At 38.3% G+C, this 27,440-nt stretch overlaps 1 protein-coding gene across 1 annotated transcript; it reads right to left on the bottom strand.

Moving 5' to 3' along the window:
- Positions 1-525: 525 nt before the first annotated feature.
- Positions 526-24,565, bottom strand: SLC5A7 (solute carrier family 5 member 7). Its single transcript, XM_044262433.1, has 8 exons — positions 24,388-24,565; positions 18,908-19,021; positions 18,009-18,164; positions 12,985-13,133; positions 9,867-10,010; positions 5,974-6,127; positions 2,298-2,515; positions 526-1,241 (listed from the first exon to the last, which is right to left on the bottom strand). Exons 1-8 carry the CDS (start codon positions 24,563-24,565, stop codon positions 615-617), a joined length of 1,740 nt encoding a protein of 579 aa, XP_044118368.1. The 3' UTR covers positions 526-614.
- Between the last annotated feature and the right edge of the window lie 2,875 nt (positions 24,566-27,440).

Raw genomic sequence — 27,440 nt, 5'->3', positions numbered from 1 at the left:
ATTTTTTATGTGTTTGCTTTGTCTGTGCTCAGAATAATACATGCCACTACAAAAAGAGAAACGAATTGCATATTCAGCAAATGTTCTAGTTAAGAACATGAAAGAAGGAATTAATCATCACATCAGGACAATCAGTGGTTAATTTGTTGCACCATTCATTGGGGTGATGGCAAGTTCCTCTCCTGGCTTCGCTGTGACAATAAATTAGACCTACTAGTGCATTAGCAGACAAGGTCTTGATCAAGTCCACCTAGATTCCTTGGTTCTTTCTTATCTACTTTTTTTTTTTTTTTTCAGAATAAAGATAAATACTCTGTTTGGCCCTCTGTTCTTTGAGAGGGGCTTAATTCAATTTTGAATACTTAAGAAAACTAACTAGAGTCAGAATCAAGTGAGGATGAGAAATATTGATGAGAAAGCAAGCTGTTGCTTTTACAGATGCTTCCTTCTCGCTTGGCTTGCATTTGTGCAATTGCACTTCTATATGGATTTTGTCCTCCTGAATGCTGTTCACTTTTAAAGTATATTTTTTATATGCAGCAACCCATCCCTCCCGGACTAGCCTTCCGTGGTACTCAGTTTGTGAAAGCAGTATTTAATTTGAATGGGGGTTGTTACGCGTTATCTTCAGTCCCAGACCCCTCTGGGCTGGAGTCAATGTCAACGAAGGCCTCCTTATTGGTAAACGTGGAGCTGAGAGTTAGGCTTTGTCGGGGCTTCACAGGGGCAAGTTCATCCAATTTAATATTTTCATTTTTGACCAGAATTGTCTTATCCATGTTTTCTTCACTGTGCCTTGCGACAACAGCATCAAACACATCTAATTTGGGAGGCAAGCTTCCACTTTCAAATAGGTATTTGGCTAGATAGGAGATGCAAATGTTGGATAAGAACGAGGTAATCATGGCGAGGGTTTTAAATGGGAATCTCTGATTGTATATGCCGTTCTTATCAGAGTAGTAGCCAGGGTAAAAGATCAAGGGCTGAAGGTACAGATATGGCTCCCCACCGGTGATTCTCAAGAAAAGGCCAGACACGTAACCCGCCACAGCCCCGTACGTGTTGGTTCCCTTGACGAAGAGCACACAGAGCAGCTGGGGGAAGATGATGATGTAAACGAGGTCTGAGCTGAGGTACCAGAGCCCGTACACGGTCTTCGTGAGTAAGGCCATGGCTGTGGCGGATGCTCCAAACACAAACACCGTGATTCGCATGACCCAGATGATTTCCTTGTCTGATGCCTGCAAGAAATTGCCACAGTGACAGCTTTTCACACAGTGCATTGGTTCATTTAGGTGAAGAGTGAGATGCCTCTCTGTGCTTTAAAACTGGTCTAAACAGTTACCCTGGTTCATGTAGTTCAATGTGGGCAAAATCAGCCTAAACCACAGCAGAGGAAGTAAGCCATCTAGGTGGCCTCCCTGGTGGGCCTTTGGGAGGGGTTTCTGTGTGCCATGTGCAGAAGCACGGGCAGCTACATGTTTCCCTGAATATGCATGGGAGAGGGGCGTGAGCTACTGTGCCGTCATAGGGAAAGAATAATGCAAGAAAGGTCTTCACATAAAGGAGTTTACATATTAAGGAATAATTCCTAGGTGGCTGTGAGGAGGCACAGCCCACTCTTGCTTGCTGTCTCCTGGGATTCCCACCATCTTTAAGTCTAGCCACCTTAAAAACAAGTGGGACCATTTTGTTCACTATGACCTAGAAAAACTAAAAAACTAGAGAAAGACAAAGCCTTAGTGAAGGAGGAAGGTGAAGAGGTTTATTGGCTCCTCAGTGACACAACAGTGCTGTTCTGCACCGACTTGATTCAGTCAGGTCAATCACACCGAGAGGCAGTTTTCTTATCAATGTAGACTTGGGAGTTCAACTGCACAAATGCCCACAAAATAACTTGCTCACTATGTTCTGCTTCAAGTTCTTTTTTTTTTTTAACTTTGATTAAACTCAAAGTTTTTTGATACTTTAGGTTTCATGACACTTTCATTAGAAAGACAAGCAATGTAAATTATAGCAATATGAATGTACCTCTCAAAAAATACTAGTGTTGATATGTTCCTTTCCATATGAACATGAATGATAACATGCATTAAAAATGTTTATGTACAGCTTAAATAAAATTCAGCATTATTTAACCTTGTGTGCTTAATCAAACTAGGGTCTGATTTTAATATAGGATATTACTATATATACAATACTACAGACACAATAAATATAAAGGTGATAACAACAACAACAGCAACAACAACAAAACAACAACAATAATGTTATGTCTGAAAAAAAAACATTCTTACATTTTGTCTGAACGAAAGCTGGTAGATGTTCCGGGCAAACATGGAACTTGCTGACAAGATGGAAGAATCTGCTGAGGACATAACAGCAGCAGAAACTGCACCAAGACCAAAGAAAGAAATGTACACAGGGCAAAGGTACTTCAGAACAATTGGTAAAATCATGTCCGCTTCATTGTTGTCTTTGGGATCTAGAGGCCCATATGAAGTCTGGTTCCAGTCTGTTGAACAGAAAAAAAACAAATATAAAAACATCCAAAGAAATGTATATTCTTTATCCATCTGGGGGTCATCCTATCTACTAAGAGCTTTTGAAATTTAGAATGTATTAATAAGTCTAATTAGAGGAGAAGTCTATAATTAGGTCTAGAAATCTAACTAGGTATGTTGGTCTAAGTGGGTGGGAAGTCCATTGTCTTATATATAATCCTGGCTTCTGATGGGTTTGGGTACACTTAGCCTTATCCATACGACCTGTTATCTATCTATCTGTTTATCTATCTGTCATCTATCTAATCATCTATCAGTCATCATCTATCATCTATCTGCCTATCTATCCTTCAATCATCAGTTTTCTACCTACTTATCTACCTAATTATTACCTATTTCTCTTCTGTAATTATGACATAAAATTTTACAGAATCACAGAACACAAATGCTATAAGACAAAAGCATGGAGTGTTTCTTCAACCAGTTGGAGATGTGAGAGGACACTCAGTGATCCAGTCCACAGGCACACATGCATTAATGTTTAGGCAATAGTGGAGATATTCTCACCCATCCTCTTCCTGTATATAAACTTGGTTTTGGAGCACCTTCAGCATTATTTTTCCCTCAACTAAATTCCTTCTTGCATTGGATTCCACTTATTGGAAACAGGGGGCATGGTAGATAAAGGAAAGTCCTTGTTTATTGAGTAGAAAGTACAGGTGTGAGACTGCACTTCAGAAGGATTTTGGAAATCTGTGTAAAGGGACTCAAAACATAAAAGATAGAAAAAGTCTCAAGGAGACAGGAGGGCATGGGCACCAGAGATGCCCAGACAACAGTTTGCAGCGCATCTCTAAGTCTGTAGGCCAGGCTGTTAAAAACAATGTTAAAAGCAAGTTTGACATTGGGAGGATGAGAGAGAAATGGGCAGAAAATGGCAAGTGCTTGATTTTATTAAAGCAAGAAGTAGAAAGAAGAATCATCACTGGATTCATTCAGTGGTTCACAAGCCTTAATGAACATTAAGGCATGCCTTACAATGCAGAATATCCTGAAAGATTCTGATAGCGTAGGTCTGAATGATGATACGATTTGCCAAGTCTGGGAAGTCACCAAATTAAAGTTAGTGCAATATATTAACCTTTGGAGTAAAATTTTATTACAGAGTGTTACCAGTTTATTTTATCTCACAAAGTAACAATGTGAAGCTGATTTAGAAATTACATACATAAATTGTATAACCACTACATTTTTATAAAATAAATAATATATATGTGTCTGAAAATGTTTTTTAAAACCACAAAGCCAAAGTAAACAACATGTAGTTTCTTCAAATTATAAAAGGTTTTTTGAAAAAAATAAAATAAGAAAATGTGCTTTCAAGTTTTTAAGCTTGAAACTTAGGAACTATATATCTGATATTGATACTACAAGGAAAATAAGACACTGTTTTTTTTTTGTTTAAGAAAGTTTATGTCTTTTTATTGTAATTGAAGGTGTTGCATGATCAATTAAACACTGTCAGCATTATTTTCCAAAATTTTCCATTATTCTTTTAAATGCAGCCAAAACCCCTAGTGTTTTGACTTATACAAACCTATCCATTACCAAAGACTCACCAACATTAATTTATTCTTTTTCAACAGAATCTGAGTTGAACCACTAGTAAAATAAGGTATAAAATTATTTACATTTTATGATGAGTTGGTCTGCTGAACTCTAGAATTCATAGAAGAAATTACATCTTCAAACTGGCTTTTTAGCTAGTGCAATTCTGCATTGTGCTAATTAATCTGTTTTTTTTTCTTATTAAGTAGAAAATGGCCATTAAGATTTTATTGTAAAGGGTACAAAAATATCTTGTGCACCATGCAAGATAGAGAAAATCATGGTGAAAACAAACAAAAAAATAAGTTTATCTTTGAATATATAGTTCTTTTTTTATTGTGTTATATTTTTCACCATATAGTACATCATTAGTTTTTGATGTAGTGTTCCATGCTTCATTGTTTGGGTATAACACCCAGTACTGTTTACTCATACTATTGTGTACTGAAGAATACAATGGAATCTTTAAATGTACATTAATATTGCTCCTTTTTTATTTGCTGAACTTTGATGGTATAATTCCAGGAGCAAATAAGAGTTGTTTCCCTTGGATCTTACCACTTTTTTCTTCCTCCATTTTCTACTATGGTTGTTCAAAGCTACCCTTTGTTGAAGCCAATTTTATAGCATTCATTGAGACTATTATGGTGCCAGAAATAACAACCAAGAATGTGTACTCAATCCAAGAAAGAAACAGAGTTCACATTGGTTTTTTTCTGTCTGTTGTCCTACAACACACACACACACACACACACAGAAGTCAGATCTGTTTTCTGATTGTGACGTAAGTGCTATCTTTTACTCAAAGGCACACAATCACCTTTGTCAGTCATCTTTTTAAGTGTTTGCTTATGTCATGAAGGAACAATTGGAATGGAAAATATACACTATGAACCATGACTGCTCTTGTAAGGGTTACATAATCCAGTAAGTAGCTCTATTAATTGAAAATTAAAATAGCTGTGAGTTTATCACCCTGTATCATCTCTATAAAACACAGTGGAGTGAGGGGTAAACTTCTTTAGTTTGTTTTAATGATATCTACCTACAGGAATTCTTTGAATTCGGGTTACTGTGATGTATTTTCATGAATGCTCATGGAAGTTATGTAGCATAGATATGTAAGAGTCAGGAATAATTAACAATTTCAATTAAATTAATGGTGAGATTTAAAAAATGTTTTACATAGAGGCTAACTAGGAGATAAGCATCTTACAATGCTCTCTTTACCAAATTTGAATAAATTATTCCCTAAGTCTCAGTGCCTTAATTTTACCTTTACCTGCACACTTATTGATTTATTTCTCCAAGAAAGAAAACTCTTAATTAACAAACAATTACAAATGTAAAGCGAAAATCTCAAGTTCAAACTGGTCCTTAGGTGTCATTAAATTTCTAAGCCAGTAGATTTCAAATCAGGTTAAGTTTGACCAACCAAGGGGTTTTAAAAAAAACCCTGGTCTCTGGCTCCACCTTATATTATTAAAATAAAATCCCTGTGGGGTAGAATAGAAAGAGCTATTTTTTAAAGCATCTCTTCTCTTCCCCAGATGATGTCAATGTGTACTTTTGTTGAGAACCACTGTTGACAGAATTACATATACACAATTGATAAGTATATCAACATGAAGGCGTATGCTCACATATGTCTTACTGGTGGGGAGAGCATTAAAAACTGGAGACACTGAACTATGATACAATTACTTGAATGCTATAATAAAGGTCTCTATATGAATATGATGAGAAACATTCAACTAAGTGGAGGTAAGAGGATAAGTGGGAGAGGGAGGGTAGCTGGGTGGTAATTGGTCATTTCAGTGAAATCTCAGTGGGTCAGTTAGTGGAGTTGCAAGAGATATACCTGTTGATGCTCCAATGGCCCCAATGAGTATGGCTGGTAGAGCCATCACCAGGCATCCAAAAGCTGCCAGGAAAGACAGCACCTGAGCATAAGTGGCTGAGGATGAAGAGAGGACCCTCTGGAAGTAGGCTTGCCATGGGATTCCACCCAGCATCTGCATGGGAACAAAAGAGACTCAGAATGAATTGGAGCCGAGCAATATGTATTAGGATTTTTAAATAAGATTTTTTAATAGTCACATTCACAATAGTCATATGTATGATTCTTATGTACCATAAATGGTCCTACTGCCAAACACCTCAACTGCAATCACGTTGTTGTCCTGTTTTCAACTGCGCAGAATTTCCTGAAGTTTTTTCCTTCATCATTACATAGCCCAATCTTTTCTATTCTTTAATTTACCTACTTCAAACTGCACTACAACTATCCAGAACCCTTCAATTTGCTTTTACCTGGAGGTTTTAACCATCATAATTTTATTTTTAAAAAATTAAGATTCTGAAAGGAGTAACTTTAATTTGAATTAATAAAACCCAATAAATATTTCTGGACCAGGTAGTATGATGGTTTTGAGGGGAATGGTTCTTGCTCTGGAGCTCCCTGTTCACTGGAAGAGTCAATGAAATGCAGCATTTTCCAAAGCAGGGTGTGCAGGGTGCTCAAGACAATATAAAGAGCATCAAAGGAAATATTAGAATTTCTATTTATACTCAATTTTACCTCATACTTACATGTTACTTTTCCAATTAAACGATATAAAATATTAGTACACTATGTATAAGTAATTCATAACTACACATACCTACATCAGGAGTATGCTTAAAATTCTTATTGAGGATATGCAATCATAAAAGTTTTGGAGACAGTGAACTGTAATGTAATTATTTTCCTTCTATAAGGATGTATGAATGGGAAGAAAATTGAGAACAATTAATTAATTAGGGTTAACAGAGGTGGGGGAAAAGTGGGAGGAAGGACAACTGCATAGTAATCAGGGAAACCTACAGAATTGACATGGAGTCAGTTCTTAAGCATTGAGAGGGTATCACAAGGTAGAGATGGAGAGAGAAGAGAGCACCTAGCAGAGAATTCAGTGTGAAAAAGGAAGAAGATAAAAAGCAATGAAGCAGCGCTGAGACCACTGTTTCTTTAGTTTAATTAAAGGTTAAGGAGTGGTTAAAGAGGAGGCTGAGGAATGCCTTCCCTATGATTACAGCCATGGTTCTTTGACTTGCTTAGAGTCGGTGTTCAATAAATACTTATCATATGAATGAGTGAACTGGTGTATGAATTTCCATATTCCAATGTACTGAAGCTGTTTCTTTAATTGCCTGTCTTCGCTCACTGGGCTCTAAATTCTGGGATGTATTGTTTATCACTTCCACCTCTGTGCTGAGAGTGCTTGTCATGTATTGATTCCAGGATAATCTCCTCATATAAAAGCTATACATGTTCAAAAGTAAAAAAAAGTAAAAGAAGAAATTCTAAAATTCATAATCCATGCCTCAAGTCTATATTCTTCCAAAACTTTCCCTTTGGTTTGTAACTTGTTAATCAATATAGATCTTCCTTGACTTATGTTGGTGTTATATCTCAATAAACCCATTGTAAGCTGAAAAAATCTGAAGTCAAAATCCAAAATGCATTTAATACACCTAAACTATTGAATGCCATAGCTCAACCTAGCCTACCTTAATGTGCGTAGAACACTGACATTAGCCTATAGTTTGGCAAGTCATTTAACATAAATGTTAGATACTTTATAATGAAGTCTTGATTATTTTATATAATTCGTTGAATACTATACCTAAAGTGAATAGCAGCTTGGTGTATGGGTTCAGAATGTTTGTCAGTGTATCTGTTGTTCACCCTCATGGCTGACTGGGAGCTGTGGCTGGCTGCTGGTGCCCAGCACAACGAGAGAGGATCATACCACATACTGCTAGCCCAGGAAAAGACCAAAATTCAAAGTATGGTTTCTACTGAATCCTATCGCCTTCTCACCCCTGCAAAGTTGAAAACCTGTTAAGTCAAACCATTACAAGTCAGGACTGTACGAATATCACTAACATTTTCTATGCCAATGAATATTCACCAATAATTTCAATGTCTGTATGAATTGAAACACTCTAATTTTACATGCCAAACTCTCTGGACATTGAAGTCATCAGAGCTTTGTAAGAAAGGTAAAATCTGACCTTCACGGACAAACAGAAGCCCTGAAGTGAAAGGTGGAAGATGGATTAGGACAAGTGAGATGCAGGTGGGCTGCGACATGGAGACTGTGAAGGGCCACCACAACAGGCCAGGGGATGGAAGTTCAGGGAGACAGTTGGAAGATCGAGATCCTTGGTGAAACATTTCGAGGCATACTTCTACAGTTCACTCACTCATTCATTCAACATCGACTTTCACTACCACTTACGCTACATTTTGAAGAATGAACAGGACTTGGCCATATAATTTTCTGGGGATGGAAGAAACTTTAGCAGTCATTGGATATAATACATTATTTTGAAGATTAATAAATCTGAGGACTAAAGTGTAGTGTAGGAGAAAATGACTTCAGGGTCTTGATGCTTTATTTCAATCCCTCTCAGACAAGGGTGTGATTATCAACAGACTACCTATCTTCCCTGAGTGCCATAATCTCCTCCATGTCATCATAAATATACCCTGCCATGCAGATATAATTTCACATACGTGTTATATTTAACTCCTTTCTCCATTCAATTCATAATTATAATCCATTCTAGAAAAGTATCAGCCAATACATTTCTTAACAATCCTTGGGAAAGAAGCTCTGCCCTCACCCCACCACTGGAAACAACCTGTTTACATGTTTTCCTGTCTTCTTACCAGGAATTTTTCTTTTACTTTCTTTCTTTTTTTTTTTTTAAGATTTTATTTATTTATTTAACAGATGGAGATCACTAGTAGGCAGAAAGGCAGGCAGAGAGGCAGGCAGAGAGGGAGGGAGGAAGCAGGCTCCCTGCCAAGCAGAGAGCCTGATGTGGGGCTCGATCCCAGGACCCTGGGATCATGACCTGAGCCGAAGGCAGAGGCTTAACTCACTGAGCCACCCAGGCGCCCCTTACCAGGAATTTTTCTACTGGGACAGACACATTGACTTTAAGTGCTGAAATTTAGCAAAGTACAACAAATACAAAGTGAAATCACAAAATATCGTGAGCCCTTTAAAAAGGAAACAAAAATAATTTCCCCTTCACTTTGATATAAACATTAATCTATTTATTTTGAAATTAAATACAATGTTTTATTTTTGTAAGTAACCCCTCCAGTTAGCAGAATCACAAAATCTGGCAGGTTCTTTAGGCTTTCCCCTCTTCTGTCAATCTGTGATCTGCCTTTATTGTTTCTCTGCCCACGTCTCGCTAGCAACACCTTCACCCCATGTTCCTAAGCTGTCTCTGACTTCCCAGCGCTTCTTTCTTGGCATCTTTCTTGAATGACACCTCTTTTCCCAACTTCTATGTGCACTAAAGGCCTTTTGACAATAATTTGTTTATCCGTAATTAGGGACTAAATGGGTTACTTACTCCGAAATACAGATTAAAACTTTCAGATGGCGTGGCCCCAGGTTGGGGAAGTCTCTGGGGGTAGGGCATGCTGCTCCTGACTTACAGCACAACAGAAATATGGATGCACCATACATCATACCATAGACATTCTCCCTTTAAGGCTTCACTTTCTCTCCACTTTGACACTAGTCAGCTGCCACAGTAAGTGGCCCCATCTTCCAACAAGAAGCAGTCAATGCACAAAGAGATGTGAGCCAGTAGGTGAAATTTACATACAAGCCTTAAATCTTAAAAATGCATTTGATTTTAGGAAAAATGAGATTGCAGTCCTCAGGTAAGGGCATTACTTACCAACAGCAGAAAACTATCAAGCCAAGTGTAGACTTCAAATGATTCAATGGTCCCCAGCCAAGGCTTTTGATACTTGGTATGCATAGCAGTGTAGCCAATGTCAGTAACTGCAGAATGTGACAGGGCAAAAGGGACGCTGATCCACTGCAACCAAAGAGGGGCGTGACAGAGTTAAGCTACGACTTTTGCCACACATTTTATTTTTTCATAGACCACACAGCTCAGTTTTTCCTTTTGTTCAGACAGAGAAGAACCTGGAATCACGTTCTTTGTGGGACGCCATGAAATTCTGATTTAAAAAGTTAGAGTAACATATTTCCTATGCCTGCATTTATTTACACCATGTCCTATCAGTTATAGAAGCAGTCAGCCAACCTTTGGGAAGAAAACATTAAGTTTAAGAACATGAAGTATATCGATATATAAACTTTTCATGTTTTCTTTGAATTAGAGAAAGATGTCCGTTTATTAAAGTGACAAGGAAAGATCCGATTGAGAATTTGGTGGGGAAGACAAAACTCCAAGGATGAGCCCAGTGCTAATAAAAAATAAGGAAAAGAATGGGGAGGCCTTCTATGTGGAACAAGGTAAAGAGGAGAACGTATGGGGTGAGCCCTCAGATCTTTTGCATGACAAGGTGTGCTGACATGGGAGTGGCTTAGGGAAATGATAGATAAACATAAACACATGGCAAGAAATTTGAATTGAAAGCAAAGGGGTTTATATTTTGTTCTGTAGCAACTGGAGGCATTTCTCCTGAGTTGTAAAAAGATTTTAGTAGATTTCATCTGCATTTTAATATCGTAGATGTAAACAGTGAGCTTAGGAGAAGGAGGAGTCAGGAAAAATAGTAGGTGCACTGATATGACCCACATAAAAGCCTTAAATAGAGCCATCATATTAGAAATGGAAAGACACTGGTACTGAAAAGGGTTCTGAAGGGAGATTGAGCAGCCCTTGGATTACAGCAGGAAGAGATCAGAGAGAGAAAATGAACAGATGAACTTTAAGTTTACAGTGGTGGAGCTCCAAGGATGGTGATAAGATCAACAGAATTGGAGAATTTGAGAAAAGGAGATAGTTTAAGATGTGAATTGATTCATTAATTATGTATGCATGTAAGGCCATTTGCAGCTTGGAAAACAAACCAAGCTTGGCCTTTTACTCAGTCAAGTCAATTGTCTCTTAACTAGTAACCAAGACAACTCGATTCCTCATCAGTTTAGTCACATTTCGTAGAAGAAAACCACTCTAACATCTGTCCGCACAGGTATTTGTCCCATCACCTTTATGCAGGCATGCTTGATTTATAGTCCCATGTATTTTAAGTTCTGGTCTCATGAAAGGCAATGAGAAATTACATATATCATCAGTAAATAGCATCATCCCCTGGCATTGTCCGTCTTTCTTTCTTTCTTTCTTTTAAAATTTATTTATTTGACAGAGAGAGAGATCACAAGCCAGCAGAGCAGCAGGAAGAGAGAGAGGGGAAAGCAGGCTCCCTGCTAAGCAGAGAGCCTGATGCAGGGCCTGATCCCTGGCCTGATCCCAGGATCCTGAGATCATGACCTGAGCTGAAGGCAGACGCTTAAGTGACTGAGCCACCCAGGTGCCACAGCATTGCCTTTCTTAAAATACCAAGTACATCAGCTAAGAGATCTGTCATTGCCAAACCAAACTTGCTTCCAGTGTTCCGAACAGAGATCTATTTCTGGAAGTTTATGATGATGCTAAGGAGAATTCTGAATTTCAGCACTGTCCACTTGCTTCTCACAATTTAAAAATAAGAAAATAGGAGTCATTGAGCAAATTAAATTGACTTGAATTCAACAAAGCTACTAGTGAATGAGATTCCATGACATGCACATAGATGCTAAGGGAGAAAGAGGAAATGTGATCATCGCTAGCATATGTCAGTTTATGGCTAAGCTGTAATTTTAGCTGTAGTCCATTCTTTTAAAAATTTCTTCCCATTATTGAAGATGCTAGAAAATAAAAAAAAATGAATATGAGATTTGACTTCATTTTTCATTTCTGTCTAGTGTAAGCACGAAAATAAAGAGCTTTTCATTCTGAGAAAAAAAAGGAAAAAAGAGAAGTCTCAAAAGGTGTTTAATCATCCATGAGAAGGGAGTCATGATGTGCAGTCTCAGCTTCTCTCCATGGCCTTTCTCCAAGGGCACTGGCCCTACAGGCTGCACAGCCAGGATAACAATCATGTGTATGAACTCACTACAGTGCCCAGCATGGAGTGCTCATGCCATTTTTTTGGTTATGTCCTAGATGTTGGATATTATTATATGTGTGATAATACAGTCTTCACATTTAAGATGTTGAGTTTGCAAAGGCTCATCATTGACTAAAATGTGTTCATAATACACAAAGGTACTTTTAATGTAGTATCAATAATATGTCTCATAATTATGTAGCACTTTTTACTGAATAAAACACACATATATTACATAATCTAGTTTAGGACTTAAAAGCAATACATGATAAATCTTGTTAGTATCTTATATTATTAAACATTTTCTTTGTTTTTAGACCCTCCCAAATAGTAAAGGTTAATATTGAAACCCACAGTTTTTTGAATGGGATAATTTCTGTCTTATGTACAGTCTTATGGATCAATTAAAATGATTACAGGGAAAGGTTAAGAGACCAATGCAGGGGGTGCCTGGGTGGCTCAGTCAGTTAAGCATCTGCCTTCAGCTCAGGTCATGATCCTTGGGTCCTTGGATTGAGCCCCACATTGGGCTCCTTGCTCAGTGACATTTTAACTCTGAGTAAAATGTGTTGCCTTCAAACTCAAGGAAGGGCACACACAGGTTTCCTTCAAATGTAGGCATGAAGGAAAGGAAGCTCTAGACCTTTCTAAGAATTAAACTGAGAGCATATTTTCTGTCAAAAGAAAAGAAAATGACTACAGTTTTTTGTCCAATTAATTTGCTGATAAATCTGAAATTTCAAATGCTACATGACTTACTATGTATTAATCATGATGGAAAATAACATTTTTATTAATTTTTGCTGAGTTCATATAAAATGCCACATTACTGTTTAGGAAGAAGAAGGAGAAGAAAGTAAAAGAAGAAAGTCTGTGACTGGCTCCACTTACCAGGCCTATGAAGATGCAAAAAAGCTGAACAACATCGGTGTAGGCCACGGAATAGAGACCACCCACCAGCGTGTACAGAGTGGCGATCAGTGCCGAGACAATGACAGAAGCTTGCACGTTGACGTTAATGATCACGCTGATGGTGGCTCCTGAAGAAAGCAGACAAGAGAATTCTGTAGTCAAGGTACTCAAGTGGATTCCACTTTCTGTTCAAGGATATACTGAATGTTCAGTGACAGCAGGTACTTTCCCATGTCATATGAAATGTATTGGATGATAACAGTTAATGTAAGTTTTCATATAAAAATCTTAAAATCTCTATAACTTGCATATCTGTATATATTTATGTATATATATATACACACACTTATGTATATAATACATATATATTTAAAAATATTCTTTCTTTCTGAAATTGATGCTTTGGTAACTTGTTCATGTGGGACACCCAAAATCCATGACATGACTTTAAAATTCCATGATATATACTAGCTATATGCAATGTATTTATTCATATCCTCAAAATAAGCACAATCACCCATTTTCCATTTTGCATTAACTCTGACCCCGCTAGCTTTTTAAATTTATTTTTATTCTTTTAAAGATGTATTTATTTATTTGACACTCAGAGATCACAAGTAGGCAGAGAGGCAGGAAGAGAGAGAGGAGGAAGCAGGCTCCCTGCTGAGCAGAGAGCCTGATGCGGGACTCGATCCCACGACCCTGAGATCATGACCCAAGCAGAAGGCAGAGGCTTTAACCCGCTGAGCCACCTAGGCGCCCCAAGATGTATTTATTTATTTTTGAGAGAGAAATAGAGAGAGAGCAAACAGGGGAAAGGGCAGAAGAAGAGAATATCTAAGCAGGCTCCCACCGAGTGCAAAGCCCAACTCGAGGCTTGATCTCATGACCCATGAGATCAGGACCCGAGGTGAAACCAAGATTCAGATACTTAACCAACTGAGCCACCCAGGTGCCTCCTTGTTAGCTTTTTTTAGGTAACAGATGGTAAAAGGTTCCAAGGTTTAAGACAATTTTGTAAAAGAAAATAATAAAATTGTTAAATTTTATTCCAGTCCCACTGCTAGATTTTAACATCATCTTTCTAAGTAATTTTCATTAGCAGACCTTAGCAGAGTTTTAAATCTGCCTTATAAATAAAATTTATGTTTTTCCTATGTTATGACTTTGTTTATTGTGTTTGTTAGTATCTATATTTCCAGTGAGAATATTAGGGAATGCACAATTGGATCACTATGGTTCCTGGACTTTCAGTTTGGAATTCACTTGCTGGTTTACAAACCCTTTCCCATTGTTCTCAAAGTTATATAGTTTGTATGTTATATTACTAACACAGCAATTAAGGAATGTTAACATACACAGAACAAATATGTGATTTTTTTTGGGTATCATTAATTGCAATCTTATGGTCTGCTACCGCTACCATCCCTTAATTGCATGCTAACAGTGTATGCAACCTACCAGAGATGAAAATCCATTTTGTGAAGGGGCAAATAATATATATGATATCAAAGATAACAATATAAATACTTTTCAAGATTTTTTTCTTAGTACTTTGGATTTGGTTAACAAAATTATTTTCTTGAGTAAAGATAATTAATAAAAGGAAAAGTCTGGTAAGGAATTGGAGGATGAAGACAAGGGAATGCAGTCAATTATTTCAATTATTTAGAAGTAACTTTGGATAATTGAGTTATTTTTGTATAGAAACATAACAAGCTTTTTTTCCCTTGCAATTATTTACTTCATATTGAAACTTTAGTTGCAATTCTTTGCCATTCTTTTGGTCTGGTTTTCTCCTTTAATAACAACATTTCTAAGCCATATCTCATGAATTTTGAAAAGTACAATTATTATCCTGCCTCTTTGGGCTGCTGTTTAATTTTCTACCCATTGGTAAGTCTTACCTTTACTAATGCTACACCTCCAAAAGGTGGGGTGGGAGGCTACATGCTATAGAAGAAAGAGCACTAGACTAGGATCCTAAAGATTTAGATACTGGTAAATACTACCATTTAGTTGCAACTTAGTGGTTTTAAAGAAGTCACCAGCTTTCCTATCACTATAGAGATTGGGATAAATTTTTTTCTCAAAAATATTTTCTAAAGATTCCATCATTTGTAGTGAATAAAATAAGTTTATACTTCCAGATCTGTTATGAAATATTACTTTATTCATGCAACCATAGAAATAAACATACTATAAATAAAGTTATAAACATTCATTGAATTTGAGTTGTGAGAAGTATAAACATACATTTTTTTTAAGGTTTTATTTATTTATTTATTTTGAGTGCATGAGTTGAGAGAAGAGTGGAAGGAGAGGGAAAGAGAAATTCTAAACAGACCCTGTCCTGAGTGTGCAGCTTGATGCAGGGCTCAATCCCATGTCCCCGAGATCATGACCTGGACTGAAATCAAGCGTCAGATGCTTAACTGACTGAGCCATTCAGGCACTCCTAAATATGTATTTTCTTTAAAAAAAAAATGCATATAGGACCACCTGGGTGGCTCAGTGGGTTAGGGCCTCTGCCTTCAGCTCAGGTTGTGATCTCAGGTCCAAGGATCCAGCCCCACATCAAGCTCTCTGCTCAGTGGGGAGCCTCCTTCCCCACCCCCACGCCTGCCTCTCTGCCTACTTGTGATCTCTGTCTCTGTCAAATAAATAAATAAATAAAATCTTTTAAAAATTGTATATAAATGATGTGCATTTACGCCAAAAAAAACAGTTTAAAATTCTCCTCTAAGTTCAGTGGTGAACTAAGCATGTTCACAGGAAGGTGGTAATAGATCTTATATTTGTCTATTCTTAAGCATTCCAAGTTATTTCTAATAAACACTAATTTTGCATTATGTCCAACTATCATTTTTGAAGAAAATGTTAATCTAAAAATGCACATTCTCTTTACCAGAGCATATATTTCGAGGAATAGCAGCAGTGTTTTTATGCATGTTGTTTGAGATGTGTATGCATCTATGTAGAGAGGGATATATATAGCAATATATATATATATATTTACATATATATTGTCACATACACAGACATAGACACACACACATATACAAAAATAACTAATTGCAGCAAAGTTTAGAGTTTAGGTTAAGTTTATATTTCCAAAATACTTTAGAAATATTATTTGGGGCACCTGTGTGGCTCAGTCGGTTGAGTGGCTCTTGATTTAGGTTCAGATCATGATCTTAGGGTCGTGAGATTGAGAATTATGGCAGACTCCCTGCTGAGCAGGGAGTCTGCTTCTTTCTCTCTCACCTTTGCCCCTCCCCCTGCGCATGCTCTCTTTCTCTTAAAAAAACAAAACAAAACAAAGAAACCCAACCTTTTTAAAAAAGAGAAATATTAGTTTATTAATTCAATTCTCCCCTTAGGGCTCTATTATATAAATTGATCTTTATTCCATGAGAGTGAACATTTTGTATTCTGTTAGCTATTCAGCCCACTCCTTTTAAAATACCTCAGCGGGCAGCTTGTCTTAAAATCAGCATTTTTTAGTGTTGAAACTAATGACAAATAAACTACCCATTGCTTCTTGGCTAATGAGAACAAGGTGGGAAGGGAGGTATATTTTTACACATAATTTCATTAGGATATAAGTACAGTTGTAACTGTGGAGTATTATTATATTGCACCAAGAATGTGCAACATTTTCCACTGAGTTACACAGTATTTTATAGTTATCAAACTCTCTTCTTTTCTACATCAAATCATCCCTTCATTTTACAGTTGAAGACCAAGAAGGTAAGATTATATGGGAATCTGAAAAAGAAAGGAGTGAAAGGTAACATAAACAAATATCTGATATTATAGAGGTCAGATCTGATGATAATACTGAAGCCAGTAGACAAGTTTGTGGTCTGGAATATATACTGTGGAAGGACATTCATCTTACTTTTGGTTTGACCACTTGGGGTCTAACTGTAGGCTGAAGCCCTTTATCTTCCTTTGGAAGAAATGATGGGGAGAAACACACAGATACCTGTATGTCAAACATGCACATAGTTCACTGAGGAAGGTGGTGGAACTTCCAACCATGTTGATCTTCAAGAAAGAAATCAATGCTCAGTGAAATGGTTTATATTTCACCTTGATCAAAAGGCAGGTTATTAAGCCTGGCTGAAGATCTCCCAACATGCCACTGAAATCTCTCATTTTCTAAGCCTTACATGTGGGCTGAGAATCAGTGAGCCCAGGATGGGCTGTCCCTTAGTATTAATTGGAGTCTAAGTTCATTTTCTAGATCCCTAAACGTGTCTACAACTCAGTACTTTAGTATTACATTGAGAAAAGAAGTACCATTGTTTTTCTTCTCTTTTGAAGAAAGAGATAATTTGCTCACTCATTCATTTATTTGTGATAAAATTACAACTATTAACAAGACACAAATCCTGCCTTCAAGAAATTTATAATCCCTTTTGTGAGGTTGGTTTTGGGTTTGATACAGATAAACAGGCACATAATCACACAAAGTGACAAGTCCAATGAAAAGAGAATTCCACATGCCTAGGGAAGCCCACAGGAAAGTCATCCAGCAAGGTCAGGATTATGATTTGAGTAAATGAGGTCTAAGAGAAGACTGAAGGACATTTTCTGGTTGGTTAGGTGGAAGTCAAAAAGGCAGAGGGGGAACAAGTCCAAAGTAGAGGGCACCTGGACTTTCACAGTGTTAGAGGCAAGAGAGGAAGTGAAGTCTAGAGTTATGGAAGAAGGAAGGGAGGGATAGTGAGAGGAATCAGAGCCTAAGTCATAAAAAGCTTTATGCACTCACTTAAAAGTTTGGAAAGGAACAGTAAAGAGACTTGAGCAGATTTGCATTTTAGAAGGATGAGTCTGTACTATGTGTAGACTAGAGGAGGAGCCATGCACAATAAGCACGGAGATGGTTGCATTCATCAAGATAAGGGAGGATGCAGGTGGCCTGGCCTGTGGCTTAAGTGAGTAAAGTTGGGTATGTGATGTTCCGTTAACCAGAGAAAGGCAGAGGTCCTTACCTAAGGCAGAGAAAATGGCAGCAGCCCAAAACATTTCTCCCATTAGCGCAGGAATAAATAGGAGCCCACCCATGCGTTTTCCATAGATCTGCTGAAACGGGTCTAACATGGTCACATATCCCTTGGAACGCATAGGCTTTGCAAAGAACAAACCACCTAAAATAAATTAAACAAGTGTTTATGAGAAAATAAAAAAATTCATAATGTAATAGTCTTTGCCAACATTTTACTATGCTATAATTTCTCAAGGGAAATAATTTTTTTAGAACACTGATATGTGTGGAAGAACCAGTCTGAAATATACTGTGAGTACAGAACCAAGACATATGTAGCAACCAAACATGCATTTCTTAATACGTTTGTCATTGTACTTATCCAAAGGACCACTGAATGGTATCCAAGGCATGTGGGTTTCAACATGGACTGGTGTGACACTCACGAAAATGCCTTTGTAGCACCAAGCATAGCATTCAGACGCTGATTAAGCACACGATCAATGAATGTATTTTAAGTGCAAAAAAAAAAAAAGGAACTCAGTTATATAATATTTTTGACCTTTCCTAAGTGTGGCTACAAAAAGAAATTCAGATATAATTCAAGTTGATTCATTGTTAATGATACCTCTATACTATTTTTGAAAGGAAAAAAATCATGTGCTAAGAAATTCACTCTTGCCATAGATCAAAGGATTAAAAAAAAAACCATATTCCACAATCAAGGGATCAAATAATCTTAAGCATAGTGTTACTGATTTCTGGTAACATCTACTTGAGAGATCTCTGGTAACATTTTTTTTTTCACAATAGTTATTCACAGTTTGACTTGTTATTTCACTTGTTATTTGTACTCCTGTTCTTTATGCTTTACTGGTGGGTCACTAAGGTATAATTTTCACTTACCTAAAATCAGACTAAGAGAATATCCAATTGGTGCCTGAGCCCAAGCTAGACCATAATCTGGTACATACACTGCTTCAGCTGTCCCGTTGATGTAACCTCCTCCGACCCAGGTGGCTGAAATAGAATGAACAGTGAGGGAAAGACGCCACCATACCTATCATACCCTAGACCTGCTGAGTTTAACACAGTCCCCATTAGCCTCCTGTGACTATTGAGCTCCTAAAATATGGCTAGTCTGGTTTGAAATGTTCTGAGTGTAAAATACACATTGGATTTCAAAGACTGACTATGCAAAAGTAAATGTAAGCTGCCTCAATAATTTTTTTGTGTTAATTACCTGGTGAAATGAAAACATTTTCAATGTATTGAGTTAAATACATTCTATTATTTACATTTATTCCCCTATTTTTTCATGTTCTTTAAAGTGGTTTGCAGAAAACTTAACATTCTTTTTATGGCTCACATCGTATTTCTCTTGGACAGTGATGCCCTGGGTGTTTTCTGAGTCCATTTAGTCATCAATACTTTCAAACAATATTGTTATATCCCAAAGTCTGATATTATATTCAAAATATATGAAAATTTCTATTCTCAATAGTAGTACAACTTTTTTCCCCAGCTTCCATAACATGATGTCAAGTTTCTTTATTTAAAGGTCCTTCTATTTTAATCATATTCATCTTCTCACATTGATCACAATTACCTTCCTGGGCAGGGGGAGGAGAGGGGGTAGGGCAGGGTGGAGCAGGGTGGGAATGGAGAAGGGCACATGTGTGCAGTTATGGGTGTATGCGCTTGTTTTTTTTAATTTTATTTTTATTGATAAGACCACTTCTTAAACACCCTGAGTACATAGGATTTTGGCAGATCTGTTCTCCAACATAGCATATTAGTTACTTTCTTAAATTGTTAAAGGAGAGAGGACACTTCTACTCCAAGGTGTCCTAAAGTGGGTTTTCCCCTCCCCCTTCCCAAGTACCCAACATACACTTAGGCATAAGAAATAGCATTTAGTATTTAATGTAGACTGCATAACTACTTTCATTCTTTGTTTTAATCTGGGTCTTTTAGTAAGATATTTGATATTTCATGAAGCATAATAAGAAATACTATCTTCTTCAGGTATTATTTAATAGAATATCTGTAGCATAATAGTTGAAAGAGGAGGTCAAGGAACCAAAGAAAACACATGTTGGTTAAACAAGATTGGACCAAGAAGGATCTATAAACTTTACCATTTTCAGTGAGAAAGCAATACCACATTTGATTATTCTATTTGAATTTGATTATGATAAAGCTAAAGTTAATGGAACACTTAAATCTTTATAGTTTATATCCTTTGAAGAATATTGCCAAAATATTTTAAAGAATCCATTGTAGAATTTGTGTAAGATTATAAGGAACATAGGCTGGTTTACCATATATGAGTCTGAATACTAGGCGGTGTCATCCAATTGAAACTAAAACTTGACTCTGAAAAGTTTTCTGAAATCTCATAGAATGTAAGTAGAATAAATAATATGTCAAAGACAGGTGTCTCGATTGTGTTCATGTCAAAATTTATCTGACTTTTGATCCAAATACAAAGCAAAGAAGAAAATGTTGTAGGGTTAGTACTATTGTTTAAAAGTTAACATGAAAAGAGTTCCCTGCAAAGGAATTTTAAGCACATTTAAGGGGAAAGTTTATATACAAAACCTTATAGTGGACAAGTGTGCACTAAGCATCATCCATTCTCATCTGCTTGGGAGCTTTTACATGGGTGTTAACAAATAACAAATGCTATTACTTTTTTTCTCATTATAATCCTTCTTGAAAATTTAAACAGGCTTTCCCTGTGCAGAAGACATGAACAGACACTTCTCCTAAGAAGACAAACAGATGGCTAACAGACATGAAAAAACGCTCAACATCTCTCGGCATCAGGGAAATACAAATCAAAACTGCAATGAGATACCTCCTCACACCAGTCAGAATGGCTCAAATTAACAAGTCTGCAAACGATCAATGTTGGTGAGGATGCGGAGAAAGGGGAACCCTCCTACACTGTTGATGGGAATACAAGCAGTTGCAACCACTTTGGAAAAGAGTATGGAAGTTCCTCAAAAAGTGGAAAACAGAGCTACCCTATGACCCAGCACTTGCACTATTGGGTATTTATCCCAAAGTAGTAATCTGAATGGGTATGTGTTCCCCCATGTTTATAGCAGCAATGTCCACAATAGCCAAACTAAGGAAAGAGCCCAGATGTCCACTGACAGATGAACATACAAAGATGTTGTGTATATGTACAATGGAATATTACACAGCCATTAAAAATCGAAATCTTGCCATTTGCAATGACTTGGATGGAACTAGAGGGTACGATGCTAAGCAAAAAAAGTCAATCAGAGAAAGACTATTATCATATGATCTCACAGATATGTGGAATTTAAGAAGCAAAACAAAAGATCAAGAGAAGAGAACAAAAAAATAAAACAAGATGAAACCAGAGAGGGAGACAAACCATAAGAGACTCTTAATCATAAGAAACAAACTGAGGGTTGCTGGATGGAAGGGGGGTGGAGGGATGGAGTAACTAGGTGATGGACACTGGGGAGGGTATGTGATGTAGTGAGCACTGGGTATTTATGTAAGACTGATGAATCACAGACTTGTACGTTTGAAACAAATAATACATTATGTGTTAATAAAAACATATGATAAGAGTTAGAGAGGAGGAGGGAGTTGGGGGAAATTGGAAGGGGAGGTGAATCATGAGAGACTATGGACTCTGAAAAACAATCTGAGGGGTTTGAAGTGGCAGGGTGGGTGGGAGGTCGGGGTACCAGGTGGTGGGTATTATAGAGGGCATGGATTGCATGGAGCACTGGGTGTGGTGAAAAAAAATGAGTACTGTTATGCTGAAAATAAATAAATAAATTTTAAAAAAAGTATGATAAAACTAAAAAATTAAAATAAATAAAAATTAAAAAAAATAAAAGTAAATAGGGATGCCCCCTCCACTGGGTGTCTAACTGGGACTTGAATAAATGATTCTCACAGGTGCAGAATCAGAATCCTGCCAGGACCTGGAACTGCTAACAACATGCCAACAATGTTTCATTGCATAAAGTAAGTGGTCTTATGAGCACAAAGCTTATCAGTGATCACTTTTCATTGTGCAGGTCTCCTCTCCCTTGTCCAAAACAAACTCGGTGACTGAATGATTATCAACTTGGTTACTTATCATGTTAAAGTCCTCACATTTTTACCAGTCTTGTCCCTTCTACACCAGAATTTGCTTTGCATGTCTGTATATTTCATGTCAGATTCACCAGTGAGAACAAGAATTCTTTCAACCTATCCGCATTTTTTAATTTTTTAAACTTTATTCTTTATCAAATATATACAATCAATGAATCTGACCAGGTTTAGGTAATACGGTTCGTATTTTAAATGAATTATGAGACTGACCACGATTCTTTTCAGTCCTGGAAGACTGAATAAAATCTTTAAAAAATGATCTAGACCATGACCCATCATAGGAGACATTATGATTCAAATTTTTCTATATACCTTAATAGACTGTTACATCATTCTAGATGATGAGAGAACAAATTCTAAAATATTACCTTTATGAACACAGTAGATACAGCATTAAATCAGAGTAATAGAACATTATAAGAATGAAAAAAATCAGTCATAAAAGACTTTGATATAGAGCAGCTCATTTATTCTTTACATCAGTTTTTTGAGGGAGATAACTTTCTTTGTTTTATTTTGTTTTTCTTCTCATTTTCTTTGTACAGAAAAAACCTGAAGGGAGTACAATCACAATGTTTTAATTCCCTTCCAATGCCAGTATCACATCTGGATCTTTAGGGCAATGAAGAAATGTTTGCGGTATAAAAAACAATGAAAATGAAGATGTAAAGTTGTGTACACTGTTCATCAATAGGTGGATAATAAGAGAAACAACATCTGGAAATGTATACCAACGTTTCCGGAAGTGTATATGCCGGCTCATCTTATGGATGAGTCTCACTCTGTTTTTGTACTTATCTAAATGTGCATATTAAATTTCACAGAAAATATTTTGCATGATACAATTTGCTCTATGTATGTGTTTATGTAGAAAAGCTGAGAAACAGAGAGTAAAAAAGGACTTCTTTACATACGATGTGCCTTTATAAAGAAAGGGAATGCAGTCAGCTGGAGGTCTGCCTGTAGCGCAATGTGCAGGAGACTCAGGGCGTGGCTGCCAGAAGACCTGGGTTTGGTGCTGATTCTAGTCCTTGTTAACCACGTAACTCTGTGTCCTTACTTAACCCCAGAGTCCTTTCATGGTACTCAAATATAAAGAATTTCATGAAGATCATACAAAACCATATATAGTTGACAGAGTTAAACAATATAAAATGTTTATATCTGAAAAATAAAACCTATAGTCCATAAACTACTCTAGAATATGATAAGTTTCAGATGGCCAGCAGTGACGTAGTCTTCACGGATTGCTTTGGTGAACTACTCCATTTACAGATGAATCACCTAAATAGCACATCAGGCCTGAAACTGGGCATCATTTGGATATAATTTCTGATGGGATATTTTCCAATGGGCCCTCAGGGTTCCAGTTAGTGTGAATTAATTTGCTAATGTTTAAAAACCTAATAAGAATCAGAAGTGAAATGTGTGTTGTTAGTGAATATGTATCAAATAATGTTAAAGATATAACTGTAAATTGTTGTTTTTCAGAAATATTTTCTACAACCAAGAGGAGTATAAAAAAGAAGCAAGTTACCTCTTAAACAGAACCATGTTGGGGCATCAGACCCTCAGAACCCAGAGGCGGTTTGAGTGGGGCTGCAGTTGCTGGCTGGGGCATTTCTGTTAGGACACACCCTAGCTTTTCCCCTTTTATATCAAGGTTCTTGGAAATTTTTTTTTTCCCCAGTGCTGTGGATTCCTAATATGTGATTTTCTTCTCTGAGGGAATTAGTTTACTAAATGGGAGAATTAAGTTTCAAAACAGGGCATCTATCCGTTTGGAATTGTGTTGCCCCTAACTGATTTATTCAGTTGAAAGCCATCACGAGTTAATGTTCATTGACATCCATCATTTAAGACAACCCAAAGTCACAACTTTGTGCCGGTGTTAGTGAACGTGATGAGACGCTGACTTTATCGTATAACTTGTAAGACCAAGACACTTTTCTCCACCTCTTTGTTTTTACTCTGTTCCCACCCACCAACTGTCCAGATAGCCCAGATTCCTTTCATTGATATTCTGGCCAGCGATTTATTATAAACTCATTTTGTTCAAGTACTACTGAGTTGCAACCATTTTACCTTTGTTTTAAATAAATGTGAAATTATTTTTAAAATATATAAGCAGTGAACAAAAGGAAATCCCCAAAGGACAAAGGCTAAGGTCTGCTTTGTCACTCTGAGAAGCCAAGGAGGGGTGGACAGCACGGAGCGGAGGCATCAGAACCTACCTGTCATGGTAAATCCACCCACCAGCAGACCAATGTCTCGGCCACCAACTATGATGGCCTCGCTGCGCTCTTCTGAGCTGCCACTGTTTTTGGTTCTCCAGGCTGCCCATATTCCAACCAGCAATATTAGAAGGTAGAACACGATGATAGCTACCAGTCCTTCCACATGGAAAGTCATTTTTAGTTAGGGGTCCAGATTCTTCCACAGCTAGCTACTTCATTAAGATTTCTGAAGAAAACACAGTAATGAATTATAAACCAGCCAAGCATGCATAGGCAGCTGGGAATAAACCAGCTGGCTCATGAGAGATCCTGTACCACTTACAGGAACAGCACACTGAAATTATATATGACACTAGCAGTTGCCAACACAGCCCACTATTTTATTATAATTACTATTTAACAGTTTAATATTGTTTTGAGTTTTCAAGAAAAAGAAAAAAATAGAAAATGCTGCTGAACAAATACAACCACCATCACTTTTTGTGTTTAATAAATTCTTTCAATTTAAAATTAACCTTGTCTTGTAACTTGGTCAAGAAACCATTTCCAAAGATTATGTATTTGGCTTTTGGAACTAACTTACTATTCCATCTAGAATGATTCAGTAATGTAAAGGGTATTGTAAAACTACTCTGAGAATCTAACATAATCTTACATCCATTCATTCACTCATTCATTCATTCCTCTTCCTCTCCTTTCAAACAATTTCAGGGAATGGTTCCAAAAGTAATGTGGCATGCAAATACCCCGGGGCGGGGCGGGGGGGGGGAGGTTTAGGAACATCAGCTTCAAAAACACATCAATTCCGATTTTCAACAAGTGCCTGTGGTCCAAGTTACTGTACCAACTAAAGATGTTACATTGTTTGAAGAGGGCACCCTCTTGACCAGCTCTTTCTTCCTCATCCATTGTTCTTTGCTCTGTTATCTCTCCCCCACCCTCTTAATGGTAGATACAAGAAAACGACATAAAAATACAGAAATGCCTAAAAATATAAGAGGACGTCAAAGGTATTAAAAACAAGAATTTTAAGAGACAGATGTCAAGTTCTAACGCCTGCACTTTCCGGAATTCTTGTTCTCTGTTATTTTTCAGCCCTTACGATCATGGCTAGTTCATGCACTCGCGTTCACACAAGCCCGTTTTTAGGAGAAACACAAGTATTTGTTTCTGCAGGTGGGTGATGAGACCCTTGGGCGAAAGAACTAGCTAGCCTCCTTGGATTCAGGGGAAGCCAAAGAAGCGGCCTGGATGCGCACCGCTTTTGTGAGCATCGAAACGGGGAAGTTCTTTCTTTCCCCCGCCCAGCCCGGGGGATCCTCTGCTCCCCGTTATCCCTCCCGCGCCCCCGCGGTCTCTCTACAGCGCCCGGACTTTCCCGCCGAGGCGCCTCGAGGGCCATGGGTGCCAGACAGTGGACCCCCCACCCCCCCCGCACATCCCCACCGAGAGGCGAAAAAGCCGCGTCCTTGGGACCTAAAAACGCCGGCGGGGCGGCCACGGTGTTCCCGAGGTGCCGACTCCGAGGCACCCAGATGCCCGCTCTGTTCCTACCTGGAGTGGCTGCCGCGCCGGGAAGCGCTCCGCCGTCTGGGGCTCGTCCCGGGGCCGCCGCCCAGGCACCGCGGGGTTGGGCGCTCCGCCGTCTGAGGCTCGTCCAGGGGCAGCCGCCCAGGCACCGCGGGGGCGGGGGTCAGGGGTGCGGAGGGGCGAGGAGTAGGGCCAAGCAGCGGGGTTCCAGCCCCTGGTCTCCCAGAACCTGGGCGCGCGCAGAGTTGACAGGTGTGTGGGCTGGTGTGGAGGGCGCTGGACGCGGGCGAGGTGGTGATCGATCCCAGTATTGGCAAAAGTCCCCTTTATAAGGGCGACCGGCGGGGGCGATCGTCAGAGATGGGAAGGCGGACGTCAGAGCAAGGTGGTGCTGGGGCGGGTGCTGCGGGACAGTGCCCTCGCGCGCTAGGTGGCTGTGGGGGTGCGGAGGGACGGTGGCCGAGGGACTGGGGCAGAGCCCGGTCTCAGGGCTAGCGCCGCCGAGGTATCCCGCGCCCAGGCGGTGCGGGCCGAGTCCCCGCCACTCCCTCTCCCCTCCTCCGGGAAGGAGGGCGTGTTCCTGAGGGTCATTTCCCATTCTGCTTTCCCGTGACTCTAGTTGGAAGCCAAGAATGGAGAGGCTGGGAGGGTCTCAGAGCGTCGTGTTTTCAGATGGAGCAGCTGGAAGTCCCACGGAGAGGAAGGGGCGAGAGTTGTCTTTCAAGACTTTGCCCGAAATGGTTTCTTACATCTCTCGCGGAGTAGAGGGGCTCTCTCTCACTGCCTCCCATGCGCCCTGGGTAGAGGCTGGTTCCCACTGCCCTGGTGAGGGGTTCTCTGAAGATAATTCAGGAAGGTTTCCAAAGTCATTTTAAATTCATGTCCCTTCTGCTTAAAAATGGGGTTTAAAGGAAAGACTCTTAAGAGTTGTCCAAAACAACAACGAAGTTATCACCCAAGCCAGACAACGTAGTTTCCCTTGTAGAGCTAACTGTATTGCTTGCCTACCAAAATATCCAATTAAGCACCACAAAAAATCTACTGTATAAATTTAAAATGATCTATCATCTATCATATCTATTCCTAGAAATATATATTTAATGTCTAGGTTATTTATATATCCATGAACATAGTTCACATCCATAACTCTATTTATATATCTAGATATATAGCTAGATTGATAGACAAAGATATCTGTGTGTATTTATATATATCCATGAGTGTATGGAAAAAGAGAGAAGAGCCACAAGTCACAAAGCCACAAGTCCCTCTGGTCACTTTCTTCCTTTTTTCCATATTCCTCCATGGCAGTCTATTGAACAATGAAATATGTAAATCTAGTAGCTGATAGAATAAGTAAGAGTATTCTTTAATTACTGGTTACCTCTCTTTAGGTGAAATTTTTAGACCATCCCCCATTTTCTTTTTATTTTTTTAAAGATTTTATTTATTTATTTATTTGTCAGAGAGGGGGGTGGAGAATGCACAGCAGGCAGAATGGCAGGCAAAGGCAGAGCTCT

The sequence above is a fragment of the Neovison vison genome, chromosome 8 (genome assembly GCF_020171115.1).
Source record: "Neovison vison isolate M4711 chromosome 8, ASM_NN_V1, whole genome shotgun sequence".
Classification (NCBI taxonomy): domain Eukaryota; kingdom Metazoa; phylum Chordata; class Mammalia; order Carnivora; family Mustelidae; genus Neogale; species Neogale vison.
The sequence above is the reverse complement of the archived record's forward strand: the minus strand, read 5'-3'. Positions and strand labels throughout refer to the sequence as shown.

What these genes read in the sequence shown, in the direction of transcription:
- SLC5A7 (XM_044262433.1), bottom strand. Translation starts at nt 24,565, where the DNA reads ATGACTTTCCATGTGGAAGGACTGGTAGCTATCATCGTGTTCTACCTT. An exon ending in TTTGCATCTTCATAGGCCTG is followed by an intron (nt 10,011 to 12,984) that starts GTAAGTGGAGCC and finishes CTTTGGTTGCAG; the next exon opens with TGGATCAGCGTCCCTTTTGC. An exon ending in GGCCATTGGAGCATCAACAG is followed by an intron (nt 2,516 to 5,973) that starts GTATATCTCTTG and finishes TCTGTTCAACAG; the next exon opens with ACTGGAACCAGACTTCATAT.